Source organism: Protopterus annectens, chromosome 2.part0 (genome assembly GCF_019279795.1).
Source record: "Protopterus annectens isolate FY-2018-M chromosome 2.part0, PAN1.0, whole genome shotgun sequence".
In the NCBI taxonomy this organism is placed as follows: domain Eukaryota; kingdom Metazoa; phylum Chordata; order Ceratodontiformes; family Protopteridae; genus Protopterus; species Protopterus annectens.
Window position 1 is genome coordinate 862,908,717 of NC_056728.1, and position 15,930 is coordinate 862,924,646.

Below are 15,930 nucleotides of genomic sequence, written 5' to 3' on the forward strand. Positions count from 1 at the left end.
AAGTGTCCTCATCAGCCAATATTAATCAATCTATAAATTTGCCAGTCTTCTTCCCAAATTTCCAAAATAGAGGTGAACGTAGGCTTCATTTATTGGATGTCCATAAACAGCTTCATTTTTACTTCCATAGGACTAAACTCTTCCGGAAGTCGGATCAATTGTTTTTTTTCCTAAACCATTTTTGGGCAAGGCAGTTTCGAAAGTGTCCTTAGCAAGGTGGATCACTCTTTGTATTGCACAGGTTTATAAGGACAAAGGTTTATCTCCTCCTGGTGTATTGAAGGCTCATTCCACTAGAGCTATGGCCACTTCTGCAGCTTTTTGGTCAAGAGTTCCATTAGACGATATCTGTGTGGCAACGACTTGGGCCAATTCACACACATTCATCTCTCATTATAAATTGGATCTTATTTCTAGGGGGAGTGCATCCTTTGGCTCTGCGGTGCTCAGAAATATCCTTCCATAGGGGCCTCTCAGGAATACTAGTAGCTAGGGACTCTGTCCTGTATGTGCAGAATGAATGAAGTCAATTACTTCAGATAAAGAAGTTATGTTCTTACCATAACGTTCCATCTGAGTAGTAGACTTCATTCTTCTGCACCTTCCCTCCCTCCATCCCCCTCACTCTTCAGGTTTTTCCTGTTTAGGATTGTGGTTATGTTGCCTTTTAGTGTCAGCAAACTCGATCTGGGGCTAGATAGGAGGAAGTAATGTAATATAGGTAAGGGAGGAGCTTGGAGCTCGGAGCTGATGCTTGAAAAGTTTTGCCGGCTCGGATACAAATCGGATCCGTATACCCATATGTGCAGAAGAATTAAGTCTACTACTCAGATGGAACGTTATGGTAAGAACATCTTTTTTTCACCTACAGAAAGACCCCTATACCTAGAAATTGCAGACATATTTTTTACAGCACTTTGCATACGTTTCAGATGTCTGGTCTTGGTTAAAAATGAAATAATAATCATCTTGGCTTATCTTTGAGTTAGTGTCCTGCTGAAAAATAATAAACTTGTAAATTTGATGAGTGAAGATGTTGCATTTTTACAATTAAACGTAAAATGTTTAACTGTTTTTCCCTTGTTTGTAAAAGTTACATGCCATCTTGCAGTGTTGTGTAAAAAAAAAAGTTACATGCCAACTTGCAGTGTTGTGTAAAAAAAAAAAAAAAAAAAGAAAAATTTTCTAAATAACTTTGTTCACTCTCTCTATCTCTTTATTTCAGTCATTCTTTGAGGCAGCAAGTATGATGAGTCAACTTTCATACAAGCATCTTCTGTTAATATATGGAGTCTGCGTTTGTGGAGAAGAAAGTAAGAAAAACTGTTCATTTTTTGATACCCTGGTTGTGGAAAGTTTACAACTGCAATCACATTTCTTGACTGTCAGTTGAGGGCACATCTCTTGATAGTGGTGCTCATTGAATTTGTTGCTTATTTGTTCAGCATTTACTTAGAAGCATGTAGGACTGGGTCCTTTCCAATGAGCTTGCAAATATTAGTGGTCTGTTTTTTTGGCAGAGAATGCTTCATGTTGACTTTGGTTTATATGTAAATACTTTTTCCAGGGAATAAAGGTTCAAAGCAGTGATGCACAAGAAATCTGTCTTGTTCTTAAATTATCACATAGCTAACATTTATCACCTCAACATGATGAAATATATCCCTTACCTGTATGTATTAATATTAGCTATATATTCTTCCGTAGCACTGTTGCAGTATTCTTTACCTAAGGCATCTCCTGCCAAGGATAGCCCAACACCGGCCAGTATACCAAAGCCTTTAGTTCTTATAGGCTTTGTAAGTCACATGTCCACTTCCTGCATAAGGTATAAAGGTGACATGTGGATGCACACATCCAGAACTTCTTTGCAGCCAATCTGAGCACTGTTCTGCTCTGATGGCTACAAAGTCATTTTTTTAGATAAGTGCCCCATTGGGGTTTCTTCTCATTCTTCTCTTTCTTGTTGTTACTGTGTTCATGTCATCCAGAAAGGGAAGATGTCAATGTGAGAGGTGGATTCCCCATAAAGACCGTCATGACCAGTGTCTCTCTTGTTTGGGTGCTTCCCACAGTCATATGTAGTGCTCTGTCTGCCAGGCATAGACTCTACAAAGTCGTCTCTCTCTCTCTCCTCCTTGTCCATATATCTGGAGAACCCTCCCTGTCTATATATCTGGAGAACCAACATCTTTGTTGGCTCAGGGTGCTATGGTGGAATACTCCTATCCTGTGGGCCAGCCATCTGCCAGAAGAGGGCCAAAAACGTTAGGTCTGATTTGGCTGCTGTCCATCATCCCTCAGACATCTCTCCTGAGGCTGAGGTAAGCCTGGTGATTGCTTCAAATTCTTCTGCTGCAGCTCCATCGAAGGCATGTCCTCAGAGGTTTTTCAAATATTTTTACAGTGCTGCCACTTTATCCTTTAGAGCCCTCAGCTATCAGACTCATATGACCTAGGTATGTTTTGGCCCTCCTTTTTCAGGTTTCTGACCTTTCTGACTCTGAGGGGAAGGCTTTGGCACTTTCCCTGCTGGGCTGTACATCTCAAGTTGCCTGCCACTCAATCAAATACAGGTTCATAGGTTCATAGGTTGGTACTAGGCTATCAGCCCTAGGGCCTATACAAGCCTAGCCGTAACAATTCCCTGGCTATTTCTTCCCATATTATTTACTTTCCTGGACCCCTGTCTAGCAGGGCGATTGACGTGATCCCTGGGGTGAATTTCCTTTCTCCCATCCAATCGTCAAGGTTCCTCTTGAAGAGGTCCAAAGAGGCACTCTGCTTGACATGTATGGGCAATCTATTCCAGAGTCTGGGGAGTCTCTGGGTCAGGAACCTATCCCTCCAGCATGTTTTGTTTATTGTGATGACAAGGTTTAGATCCCTGGAGCGTTGATGTCTTTTCCAGGGCTGTTGCATTTGATTCAGTTATCAGGCATTATTCTTGGCTTCATCTTCAGGCCTTGTCTGATGACATTAAGTCCAAACTTTTGGATACTCCTTTGGATAATAAAAACCTATTTGAATCTGCTGCTGTGCCTTTCAAGTCTCTCCAGGACAAGGACAAAGCTTTGCAGGAGCTGAAACATATCTTTGTTTCTCCTGTTCCTAAATTTCAGAAGAATTGTCCTTTGTTTTGCAGGCAATCTCGCCCTTCTCCTACGGGTAAGAAAGGTTGTAGGTGTGTGTTTCTTGCTAAGGTCTACCCAGATGTTTGCCACCCATAAACCTGCTTTCCAGGATAAAATGGGTTCTCTGACAGTTTGCTTCCCCCCTTCCCTTGGCTAGGTTCCCTTGTCCCACCATCTTTCCCTGCCTCTTCCAAATTGGCTGCATATCACTTCAGAGACTTGGGTTCTGTCCATTATCCGCCAGGGATATTTCATGGTTTAGAAGTCTCTTACTCCCTTTTCAGGCATTCCTCACCCGTCTGGGGAAAAGCTCAGTTATTTCCCAGAGGTTCTTCACTCTCTTTTGGGTCAGGGCACCATTGAAGCCGTACGTCCTGCACAAGTTGTGTAGGGATTTTATTCCAGAATGTTTCTAGTCCCACAAAAGGAGGCATGTGGTGACCAATTCTGAATCTTTCCTGACTGAGCACCTTTCTTAAGATTCCTTTCTTCTGCCCCAGGCCTTTCTGGTATTTCTGGATCTCCAGGATGTGTACTTTTCCATCCCCATCCATCCCCTCTTCAGAAAATGTTTACGTTTCTCTGTATCTTCCCTGCATTTTCAGTTCTCTGCTTTGCCCTTTGGCCTCTCAACTGCCCTGAGAATATTCACCAAATGTCTTACTCCAGTCATTGCTTTTTGTAAGATTTGAGGAATTCATCTTTCCTTATCTAGACAGTCTGCTTATTCACACTGTTGTTGCCCAACACACTGCTTCAGGATCTGAGGTTTACTACTTGCCTGTTAAGAGTCTGGGGTTCACCATAAACTTTCAGAAACCAGTACTTATGCCTTCCCAGGATCATATTTTCCTTGGCTACAGACTTCAGACAGTTTGCATGCTGACTTCTCTGACTGCCCCCCAAGGCTCCATCTCTAATTGCTTTTTTCCAGTTCCTTCTTCTTTCGGTGTAAGTCATGGCCAGGGAATTTCTCAAGGTTCTCGGGTTCATGGCGTCCACCATGCCCATGCTCCCTGTTGCCAGGTTCCATATGAGGGAGGCTTCAGTGATTCCTCAAGTCTGTGTAGCTTCAGTATTGCACCCCTTGGACTTCCCAGTACATTTCCTTCCCTGTTTCAAGCTCAAGCTTCAGTGGTGGATTCATCAACTGTTAATCAACTCAGGGCTTCCCTTTCAAGTTCTGTTTCCAACTTAGGAGCTCTTTGCAGATGCCTCTGACAGGAGGAAGTAGGGTGCCTCCTGTGGCCTCCTCAAGGTTCAGTGTCTCTGGCCTCCTCATCAGATGTCAGACCACATCAATATTAAGGAGGTGAGGGGTCTGCTTCTGGCTGTTCAAGCTTTTCATTTCTTCTTTAATCCCAAGCCCCCTCAGAGTTTTCACAGACAATACCACAGTGCTATGGTATGTCTACAGGCAAGGGGGTACAAGGTCCTATCTTCTTTGCAGACTAGCTCTTCAGGTCTGGGATCTAGCTATCCAGTATTAAGTGACTCTTCAGGCAGTTTACATTCCTTTGGAGCACAGTTTAGTGGTAGACTCTTGTAACAGGTCCAGGACACAAGCTCACGAGTGAATGCTTCATAGAGATGTGTTCCTGGACATTGTTCATTGTTGGGATATTCCTCAAATAAATCTTTTTGCCTCTACTCTGAAAAGACAACTTCCTCTCATCTGTTCCAGAGTCCCAAGTCCTCTGTCTTGAAAAGTGGACACCTTCTCGTTTTCTTGGAAGGGGATGTTTCTTTATAAATTCTCTCTACTTCCTCTGTTAACACAAGTCCTGCACAAGATCAGTCTGGACTCTCCCAAAGTCTTACTAGAGATGCCCTTTTGACCCAGAGAGTATCAATTCCCCCTTCTTTCTCTTGGCCAGGGGCAATCACCACAAGTCACTAGGTGTATCTTCTCACGCAAGATAAGGGATGTCTTATCCATCCCCACTTGTCCACTCTTCAGCTAATGCTGTGGGGGATAGGATTTTGATCCCTTTCAGGCCGCACGTCTTTTCTGAAAACATGCTTCATTTTCTGCAGGAGAATAGGGAAACCTACAACCCGGAAATCATATATGTCCAAATGGAAGCGATTTTCTTTTTGGTGCCTCTGTCACCATCAGGATCCTCTATTTGTGGAGGTTCCTCTGGTTCTCTCTTATTTGTGTGATTTGCTCCATGCTGGGTTGGTATATTCTTTAGTTAAAGCCCTCCTGTCAGTGATTGCTGCTTGTCTGCTCTTGACTCTAGATTTGTGGTCAAATAATATTGTAAAGGCATCCTTCATATCAGGCTTCCCAGGAAGCCTATTCCACCTTCCTGGGACATCAATTTTGTACTTGAAAAGTTGACTTGGGCTCCTTTTTTCTTGGAAGACCGTTCTTTTGGCTTTCACTTCAGCCAAAAGAGTGTCCGAACTTCAGGCTCTTATGGCTGTTCCTCCTTTTTTAGTTTTCCACAGAAATAGTATCTCTTCAGAAGAATCCTTTTATGCCCAAGGTGGTCAGTGAATTGCCCCTTAATCAGTCTATTAATTTTTTCCTTGTCCGCAGTCTGCCAGTGAGATGGTTATTCACACTTTGAATCTGCATAGACAGCTCAGATATTATGTGGCTAAAACTAAAGTTGTTCACAGATCTGAACAGCTTTTTGTTTACTTTCATTCCTGACTGGACTTTAGGTTTGGCTGTGTCTAAGCAAACCCTCTACTCTTGGATTTCTAAGGCCATTTCTTTTTGTTATTCATTTCATGGAAAATATCTTTCCTTGTCAGTAAAGGTGAATTCTGCTAAGGAAGCTGTCTCCTCCGATGTTTTTTTTTCAAGGGTTTGGATACCAGTTCCATCCTTGAGGCTCCTGCTTGGTCCTCTGTTCATACTTTCTGTGATGCCCATGCATTGGCCCAGTAATCAAGGAGCCTCAATCCTCACCACTAGCACCAGTGAGGGGCGTGCACATTGAGATGGATAACATGTACACACACAGTAAAGTACAATTTCCCTTAAGAGCACACACAGATCACAGTCAGTCTGGGTCTGGTTTCTCCCTTTCTCACCAGATCCGCAATAAGACTCCCCACTGGCAGAGATATAGGGTTCAGGTCTCAGCATAATAGTCAAGCCAAAACCTCCAGTACCCTCCCTGTCCAACCAGTGCTTCCTGTCCCTGCCCAAGTAGCTGACACACACACACACACACACACACACACACACACACACACACACACACACACACACTCTTTCAGATTTGATTTATATACAAACACACCAACACTAATGGGGAAGGCTGTCACAGGTTCTCCGGCTATGACCCCTTTCTGCCAAGACTATAAAGTAGTACCAAGTGCCACCAACCACTATTATCAGCTACTATAAAGGCCCTTACCAAAGGGTGTCCAGTTTTACTGTGCAATATTACTATTATCCAATTAGTAAGTGTGACAAACAGCAAGGCTATTGGAGTGGCTTTGTGCAGTATCACCAAATACATGCAAGTACTCTAGAGCTTAAATTATCTCTACACAAAATGGTCACAGTTGAAAGGTTTAAAAGTATGTTAATAATAAATAATGAAAACACAGGACAATACTTGTTACTTCAGCACAATGACATTCCAGAGTTCAGAAATCACAGGAAATACTTTAAAACAATATTGTAGGATAGTCTGACATAAATAAAGAAAACAGCTAGACTAATCTGGCTATATTCCTATCTATCTCTAAGAGAAATCACTGTTCTAAATACTAGTTACATACAGAGCAAGCACATGCTGATGTGTGGATGTTCTTACTAGATCTAGAATGAGATACAAAATGCTCTTCTTTCTTTCTGAGATGGCCCTTAAATTTATAATGTACAATACTGCTGAGTCATTTCAGATTGCATCAATCTTGATGCCTCTACTGAAGTTTCACAGGCTCACAGAATTCAGAATTTAACATATCTTTGTAATCTTGCACCTGGCAGGAAACTACATTAATAAAGTGCATTTTGCATGTAAAATCTAGTAATTATCTCGGTCTTAAAAGAGTAGAAAGAATTTCCTAGCCCAGACATCCTGCCTCCGAGCTTGTGATCAAATATAGTTGTAAAATTCTTTACTTAACAGCTGTCTTCTAGCAGGGTGCACTGAGGTTACATTTTTGAAGCTCAATACAACTACAGTTTAATCCTAACATATAGTTCTCTTTACATTTGTAAAACAAGCATGTGGATTATATTAATATTTACAGTGACATAGAATTATCTACAACATTCTATCTGGCAGCCCCTCAGTTTTCACACTTTCACTAAGCATTACAAGTTGAAAGTTATTTCCCTCCTTTCTGCCCCCTCTGTTCTAACCCTTACCCTCCTGGCCAAGGGACACGTCATCTTCCTTTTTCTCCTTCTGGATGCTAGGAGTATTTTCTTCCTGCTGGGGCTTTTTCAGTTCTGAGTGTGTGTGACCGTACGTCACATTTTATGCTCTACAACTTGTGCAGGGAGTGTATGTGTGGTTATGACACTGATAAGAATTAAAGGCTTTGGTATACTGACCGGACGTTGAGCTATCCTTGGTAGGAGATCCCTTAGGTAAAGAACACTACAACATTGAAGAGAAGGACATTTACTGTTATGGTAAGATTTTACACAACTGTAATTTCTTTCTAAGAAGTGTACTGCATTCTGTTTGTCATGTGATATATAAGATGTCCTTCAAGAATGCAACTGCAGTCATAACATATGGGTTGTCCTGCAGCCCTCGGTCAGCCGGATTCCAAAGTCTGGGTCCGACGTCGGCTGATGTCGCATTTCTCTCCGACGTCAGAGCGGCTGGAGTATATAAGCATCAGCCGACGCCATCTTCTTCAGTCTTTCTTGCCGTGCAGTGCCCGAAGCAGAAGCAGTTCGCAAGTGCCGGTCAGTCAGATCCTGTATTCTTCGAAACCGAAGTCATCAAAAAAGCTAAGTACCCCGTTGGGGACCTTTTCTTGCCTCAGCCGATGTCAGAAATTACTGAAAAAGTAAATAATTGTTTGTCTTGTGGTAAACAAATACCTCATAAGGATTTCCATTCTTACTGCCTCCCTTGCCTTGGCCCAGACCACGACGTCTCGGCCTGTGCCGCCTGTGCTCGCTTCAATAAGCGCACTCTCAGGCGCCGGGCGGAGTTTGCTGAAGACTTTTTCGGCGAAAAATTTGATTATATAATGCCGTCGGAACAACCGACAACGCATACTCCTAAGAAACGAAAAGACCGGGACCGACATCCTCGGCCCGCGTCTTCCACCGACACCACGCCAAAACTTACCGCGAGTGCCCCGGTTCCCTCTGAGGCGGTTATTCCACCGCTTCGAACCGAAGACACCACATTACCGATACCTCCGATACCGGAGGCCACTCCGACGCCAGTTATTGATTTTCCTCCGGATACTGAAACCGAGGAAATGCCTGAGACCATTGCTGTTGATAAGGTCACTCCTGCACGTGGAGCGGCTAGGCCTCCCATGTCCATGTCTATCAAGGCTTACACACGTGCTAAGGCAGCCAGCAAGGCCAAGCATCTTACTGCTAAAACCTTACCTCAGCCTACTCCTGATACTCAAATCATGTCTTTGGCCGCAGGTTTAATTTCCCTGATCAGAGGTTCCCAGGCCCATCCTGAGAGAGGATCCCAGCCTCCTCCTGATGAGGCCCAGGGTTGAACCCTCTGTCCCTCTTTCTTCAGATGAAGATTCTGAGGACTCTGTTCACTCCGAAAGCCAGGAATAGCCCTTCCAGACCTATGAGGATTCAGATGCAGAGGACTCCTTTCCCTCGGCCTCTCCTCCTGAGGATATTTCTTTTGGGGAAGTTCTGCATTCCATGAGGGAGCATTTTCAGTGGCAGGGCCAGGAATATTCAGATTCCAGAAAGCGCCTTCGAACATTCCTTAAAAACCCCCAACACAGACCCTTAGCTATTCCTCCTGTGCTTGATGTTTTGGATGATCTATACTCTGACTCCAGTGTTACCCCTGATACTCTTTCTCCTGCTCCTGTCAAGCCTGACAGATACTATAGGGTCCCAGAAACCCATTCTCATTTCTTTAGGGCCCATGCTGTTGATTTAGAAACAATTTCCCAGGGGCCTAAAGGGGTTTCAGCTACCACCTCCAAAAATCCTTTGCCTTCCGACAGGGAAGCAAGGTCCTTAGAGAGATGGGGGAAGAAGGTTTACACCTCCACTACTTTATCTATGAGAGCTCTCAATTGTCTCTTTCACATGTTTCAATATCAAGATTTCCTGTTAGATGATTTACAGAAAAAATTGGCCTCTCCTGAACCTTTAGATAGGAAGTCTTTGCAAGAGGCTGTTCATAATTCACAGCAGGTTAGCAATCACTTTCTACAGTGTGGATATGATGCATTGGAAGCTTCATGTAGGGCAGCTATGACAGGGGCGGTCATTCGTAGACATGCATGGTTAAAAGAACAACCTTTACCAGATCATGTTAAGGCAAAACTACTTGATGCACCCTTGGAAAAGAACAAGCTTTTTGGTGCTAATGCTAAAGATGTGTTAAAGTCCATTGAGGAAAAAGCCAAGTCAGTTCAGACAGTCAAAGATTTCCTCCAGGTTCAGCCACCCAGATTCAGCAGGAACTGGCCTTCTAAAAACTGGTCCTTTCCTAATCCTGAAATATTTCAAAGGGGCAAAAGCAGGCGTGCCCGAGGAAGAGGGCAATACAGAGGATCCTACAGGGGACGACAATGGCAACCAGCAAACCAAAGAAGTGACACCGGGGTTTCTCTTGCCCCGCAGGGACAATCTCAATGACTTTCTTCTAGTTCCGCTGACCAAGGAGCAAACAGAAGCTCCTTTGGGTGGAAAATTATCTTTGTTCTCGAAAAATTGGCACAAACTGACAAAAGACAAATGGATTTTGGACATTATAGACCACGGTTACAGGTTCCATTTTCATACCTTGCCAAGAAAACAGGGCATGCCAAACCTTCCACAAAATCAGAGGGCTTAGGCTATCAAGCAAATTTCTCTGCTTGCTCAGATCAAAGCAATAGAAAAAGTTCCACAACAAGAACAAGGTCAGGGGTTTTATTCAAGACTGTTCCTTGTTCCAAGAAAAGAAACTCAATGGAGACCAATACTGGACTTGTCCGCTTTAAACACTTTTCTCATAGTACCAAAGTTCAAAATGCTGACTCTACAGCAACTCCTTCCCATGCTGGGCAAGGGGTCTTGGCTGATTACTCTGGACCTCAAGGAGGCATACCTGCATGTCCCTATCAGACACAGCTGCAGAAGATACCTCAGATTTCTTGCAGGGCCAGAGCATTATCAATTCTCAGCATTGCCATTTGGCTTATCTACTGCCCAGAGTATTCACGAAATGCCTGGCATCAGTAATTGCTCATTGCAGGCTCCAGGGGATTCAAATCTACCCGTACCTGGACGATTGCCTCATACAAGCGGACGACAAACTAACCTTGACAAAAAACTTGAATTATGTCATACACTTGCTACAGGCTCTGGGATACACAGTCAACTTTCAAAAGTCAAGACTTCAGCCATCCCAGCAAATAACCTTCTTAGGAGCCAAACTAGACACAGCTTCTCAAATGGCTTACCTGACAGAAGACGAGCAAAAGAAGTTAACTCATTACTTCAAAAGTTTAGCAAAGCTCACCCAGATGACTGCAAGAAGATTCCTACAGGCCCTGGGTTACATGGCATCCTGCATTCTCCTGGTTCCACTAGCAAGACTACACATGAGAAAGCTTCAATGGTACCTAAAAAGTTTATGGTCTCAACACAGCAACAACCTAGAAGCAACTATACCGCTCATTCTATGTCTTCAAAAGGAATTTGTATGGTGGGCCACAGTAAGCCAGTCAAACACAGGTATGTCGTTCAAAAAACCTCAGATAATACAGACCATGACCACAGACGCCTCAGACCTTGGATGGGGGGGTGCACATGGAGGGCAGATGTATTCAAGGACAATGGTCTCCAAAGGAAACACATCTGCATATCAACCAAAAAGAAATGCTGGCAGTAATGCATGCCATCGAGGCCTTTGGACAACAACTTCAACAAGGCCGCCTACTAATACGGACAGACAACACCACTGTGATGTGGTACATAAACAAGCAGGGGGGCACTCATTCTTACCCCCTTTGCAGACTGACAATGAATCTTTGGGAAAAATCACTGAGTCTAAACATACAGTTACAATCCCAGTTTGTTCCAGGCAAAGACAATGTTCTGGTGGACAGTCTAAGCAGGAATTTCCTAGACCCCCCACGAATGGAGATTACATCCAGACATCTTTATACGACTTACCTCGACATGGGGCAGGCCGGATGTAGACTTATTTGCCTCCCACCTCAATCATCACCTACAAAAGTTCTGCTCAAGGACATATCATCCACAAGCATGGAAAATAGATGCTCTCTCATTCAACTGGAGCTCCCTAATAATCTATGCATTTCCACCTCTGCCACTGATGACCACAGTGTTACTAAAGATCAAAGCAGAGCAGCCCAAGGGGATCCTAATAGCTCCAGACTGGCCAAGACAACACTGGTACCCACTACTACGGAGCATATGTCACAACAAAACCTGGGCCCTTCCCCAATGGCCCCAACTTTTGACTCAACACAACTTCAGGACAGTTCATCCCAACATCCAGACGCTACAGCTAACAGCTTGGGAGATCCCATAAATAACCTCAATTTACCTCTGTCCAAGGAAGTTCAGCGGATACTAACAGAAGCCCGCAGACCATCCACCAGAAAGGCTTACTCAGCCAAATGGAAGAGATTCAGCATTTGGAATACCAACAAGGGTCATGATGCATCACTTTTGAGCATTCCACTCATTCTGGAATACTTGGCAGATATGCTACATAACGGACTCTCATACTCTTCCATAAAAATACATGCTTCAGCTATCTCAGCTAGATACAACACTGATCCACCTGTGTTTTCACATCCTTTAAGGCAATTTCTTAGAGGAATCAAGAATATAAAGCCCCCAAGAAAGGCACCAGTACCAGCTTGGGACCTCAATTTTGTCCTAGAAAAATTGACTCTACCTCCCTTCGAGCCAGCAGCCTCTGTGGATTTACAATTTCTTTCCTGGAAGACAGCTTTCCTGTTGGCCATTACCTCAGCAAGAAGGGTTTCTGAATTACAGGCCCTAATGGCAATATCACCGTTCATAACTTTTCACAGAGACAGGGTCTCCTTACGAACCAACCCTACCTTTCTGCCAAAAGTGGTATCTAGGGTTTCTTTAAATCAAGCAATTTACCTGCCTACTTTCTTTCCCAATCCTGAGAACAAAGGGGAAAGACTGTTACATACCTTGGACATTCACAGACAACTTCGCTACTACCTAGACAGAACCAGGACCAGTAGGAAGTCTGATCAGCTTTTTGTAGCTTACGCCCCTGGAGTACAAGGAAAAGCAATTTCCAAACGGACAATTTCAAAATGGATTGGACATTGCATCAGATTCTGTTATTCCTTCCATGGAAAGAGTGTGCCAGCCAATGTCAAACCACACTCCACCAGAGCTACAGCCACCTCTACAGCATTCTTAAGAGGGGTGCCTACAAAAGACATTCTAGAAGCTGCTACATGGAGCTCCGTGCATACATTTTCCAAACACTACAACCTCCCTTTATATTCCAGATCCAGAGCAGGCTTTGCTTCGGCAGTCCTGCAGGGATTGATAGCTACACCATCCTTTTCTTAGAGCGTACCACCTCCCCCAGCTAAGCTATGGTATTCAACCCATATGTTAGGACTGCAGTTGCATTCTTGAAGGACATAGTACAGTTTTGTACCTACCATAAATGTAGATGTCCGATAGATATGCAACTGCAGTCGGGTTTTCCCTCCCTCCTTCCCCTCTATGCCTTGGGTCCACTCTTCTCCCTGTTATCCTTAGCTGGGGATATCTGTTATGGTGTATCTGTTTATTGCTTATTTATTTGTCTGGGAACCTATTATTGTCTTCCAATTTGATTACAGCCTTCCTTGGAGGGCACCTGGCATCTGGGGCAAGAAACACTGAAGAAGATGGCGTCGGCTGATGCTTATATACTCCAGCCGCTCTGACGTCGGAGAGAAATGCGACATCAGCCGACGTCGGACCCAGACTTTGGAATCCGGCCGACCGAGGGCTGCCTGAGGCAGGACAACCCATATGTTATGACTGCAGTTGCATATCTATCGGACATCTACATTTATGGTAGGTACAAAACTGTACTGTACTGCTTTTCCTTTACTTTGCATGCAGTTTGAATTGTTTTTCCTCTTCAAGATGAAATATGATGAAACAAGAAGGTGTGTATCACAGGCATGCAGAAATTGTTTCATACCTCCTTCTGTACAGTGTGTATATACTACATTTTATCAGACTGTGGTATTAAAGCTAGTGTACGTAGCAAGTTGCTGCTTCCTTCTTGTTGAATAAGGTATATTTGTTTATTTCTAGTCTGTCTAGCAAATGATAATCTCAAGACTATTCTTGCAAAAATAAGGCACTTTCTGTGCCAGAGTTTAGTCTGTTTGATTTTATAAGGTTTGTTTTGTATTATTTTGTACTGAAACTGAAGCAGCATTTACCTATACTCTCTATATTTTTATCTATATGTAGCTATAATACAAAATAAGGTTATAGGTGAAGTCTGTTCATGGTCACCAGTGCATCTAGGACATTTCTTTCACCTAAAATATTTTGAATTTAGTAAAATGGAAATAATCCTAGGCCATCTGCATGACGAAGCAGAACTGATTATAGGCTTGTTAAAATAAGATTAGATTTTCTGAAAGCTCCACTTGGGGGATCTTTCCCAGGTTGTGTAAATTTTCATTTATTTGTTAGTGTATTTGAATACCTGTCATTAGGCATTTTGCAGTTAAAAATAATACACATAAACTTGGTACAGTGAGGCATCTTAAATATGGCACAAAATAAATGTTGTATCTTTCGGCTTTTCCCGGTTAGGGGTCGCCATAGCAGAACTCCTGTCTGCTAATGATTGGCAGTAGATTTTTACGTGCCGGGTTGCCAGCTCTGACGCACAACCTTCAACGAAGGTATGCCCATTCACACATGTCTCCACACAGAAGACGCTTTAGCTGAGAATCGAACAGGACAACGTCTTACTGTGAGGTGACAATGCTACCGCAGCACCACCACTGCAGTACATGGCAGAAAATAAATATGTATTTAAAATAAATTACAAAATATATGGAGTTCTTTAGAAGGTTTAGCTTAGTCCTTTTGAAAAGTGGTACTTAATGGTCTTCCTAAAGGAGGAATCTGAACTGCACTGCAGAATCAAGGATGTTAGCTGATTCCAGAGAGCTGGAGCAAGCTAGGCAAAAGAAAGCCTTCAAGATGACTTGAGATGGTTCCTTGGAACATTTAGCAACCATTGCCTGGCAAACCTGTAGGACACTCTTAGAAATGGTTTACCAGGACCTCCTTTAATTAAGCAGGACCATGGTTGTGTAGAGAGAGCTCAGAAGGTAGGTTGAGTCTTTAATACATACCTAGCAATGATAGGCGGCCAGTACAAATAGACAGTGCAGACATTTTATTGCATGTGTGAGATCTTTATGCAGGTAGTGTGTCTTTGCCAATATTGTTAGGAGCCCGGAGAGTTGACTGGCTACAGCCTTAGGGTCACAGCTCTTGATCTGAACTCTCCATTGTTAATGAAGCTGTTGGTCTTTGAGTTTTCTGACATCACTGCCTTTGACATCAGTGGGTCATTTGATAGTGAGGCTGGGAGTATGTACTTCTAGGTTCAACCATTCTGTCTCTGAGATTGACCTTTTGGTCGTCTTCTGAGTTGATACCCTTGTTGATTTAGATATTGAGTAGGTTGTCAACCTCCTGAAATTGAGGCTAGAGTGGTCTAGGTAGATCTTGAAAGCTTGACTTGTGGCCTAGATGTTGGTCACAGTAGCAGTGAATGCAGGCTTTTATGCATATACCTCTTGTGGTACAGACTTTCCTCAGTGTCTTATCCATGGGACTTCAAGTGTCTGCACAGTTTGCTATCCTTTTCCCTTCTTTAAAGGGCAGATGGGCTGAGAAGCTTCAGCGAGATGTTCAGGGCAGGTCTAGTCAAGCTGCATCTTCCTTCTTCTCAGTGTCATCCTCTCTGAGATCAGGAAAGATGGCATGGTGCATGAGGAAGCAGCTTGGTTGGAGTCTGTCACCTTGGATTTAGATGAAGACAAGCAGATTGCTCCCCCAAATCCCACTAGTTAACCCAAAGTTTTTTTGATTGACACCACTTTAATTGCAAACATTATACATCACTTATAATTTGTCCAATCATTGTCAGGTAGGCATTATATGGCTCATTCAAATCCTGCCTCTTAAACCTAATTCCTTCTCTGCATATATTGTTCCCACAATTCCCATTTTCCCATGTAGTTTGCTCCTTCCCTTTTCTAAAGATCCCAGTAGCAGTAGTTGTATCTCTGTTACTATAGTCACTACTTCTCATAAAGTTGGTCTAGACTTTGATTTCCACTTTCTAGTAATTGCTTTTTTGGCAGCCACCATAATTAGACTCAGCAAGGCTTTACTATGTCTAGGCAATTCCGATTCTGTATCATAGCTCAAAAAAAATCATCTACCCAGTCAGTCCAGTTCGCTCACCCCGCATCTCTGACAGAGCGGTCTGCAGGGAATCCCTAAAGTCCCCCAGCTCATTATACTCCCAGAAAATATGTTCCCAGCCACCTCTTTCTTGCCTATCACACATTCAACATTTGCTATCCACTT

At 43.3% G+C, this 15,930-nt stretch overlaps 1 protein-coding gene across 1 annotated transcript in view; it reads left to right on the plus strand.

Moving 5' to 3' along the window:
* Positions 1–15,930, plus strand: part of JAK2 (Janus kinase 2) — a 2,444,284-nt gene that overhangs the window by 1,887,088 nt on the left and 541,266 nt on the right. The window contains exon 18 of the mRNA XM_044060357.1: positions 1,226–1,313. Coding sequence (XP_043916292.1) covers positions 1,226–1,313 — 88 coding nt within the window. The remainder of the gene's footprint in view (positions 1–1,225; positions 1,314–15,930) is intronic.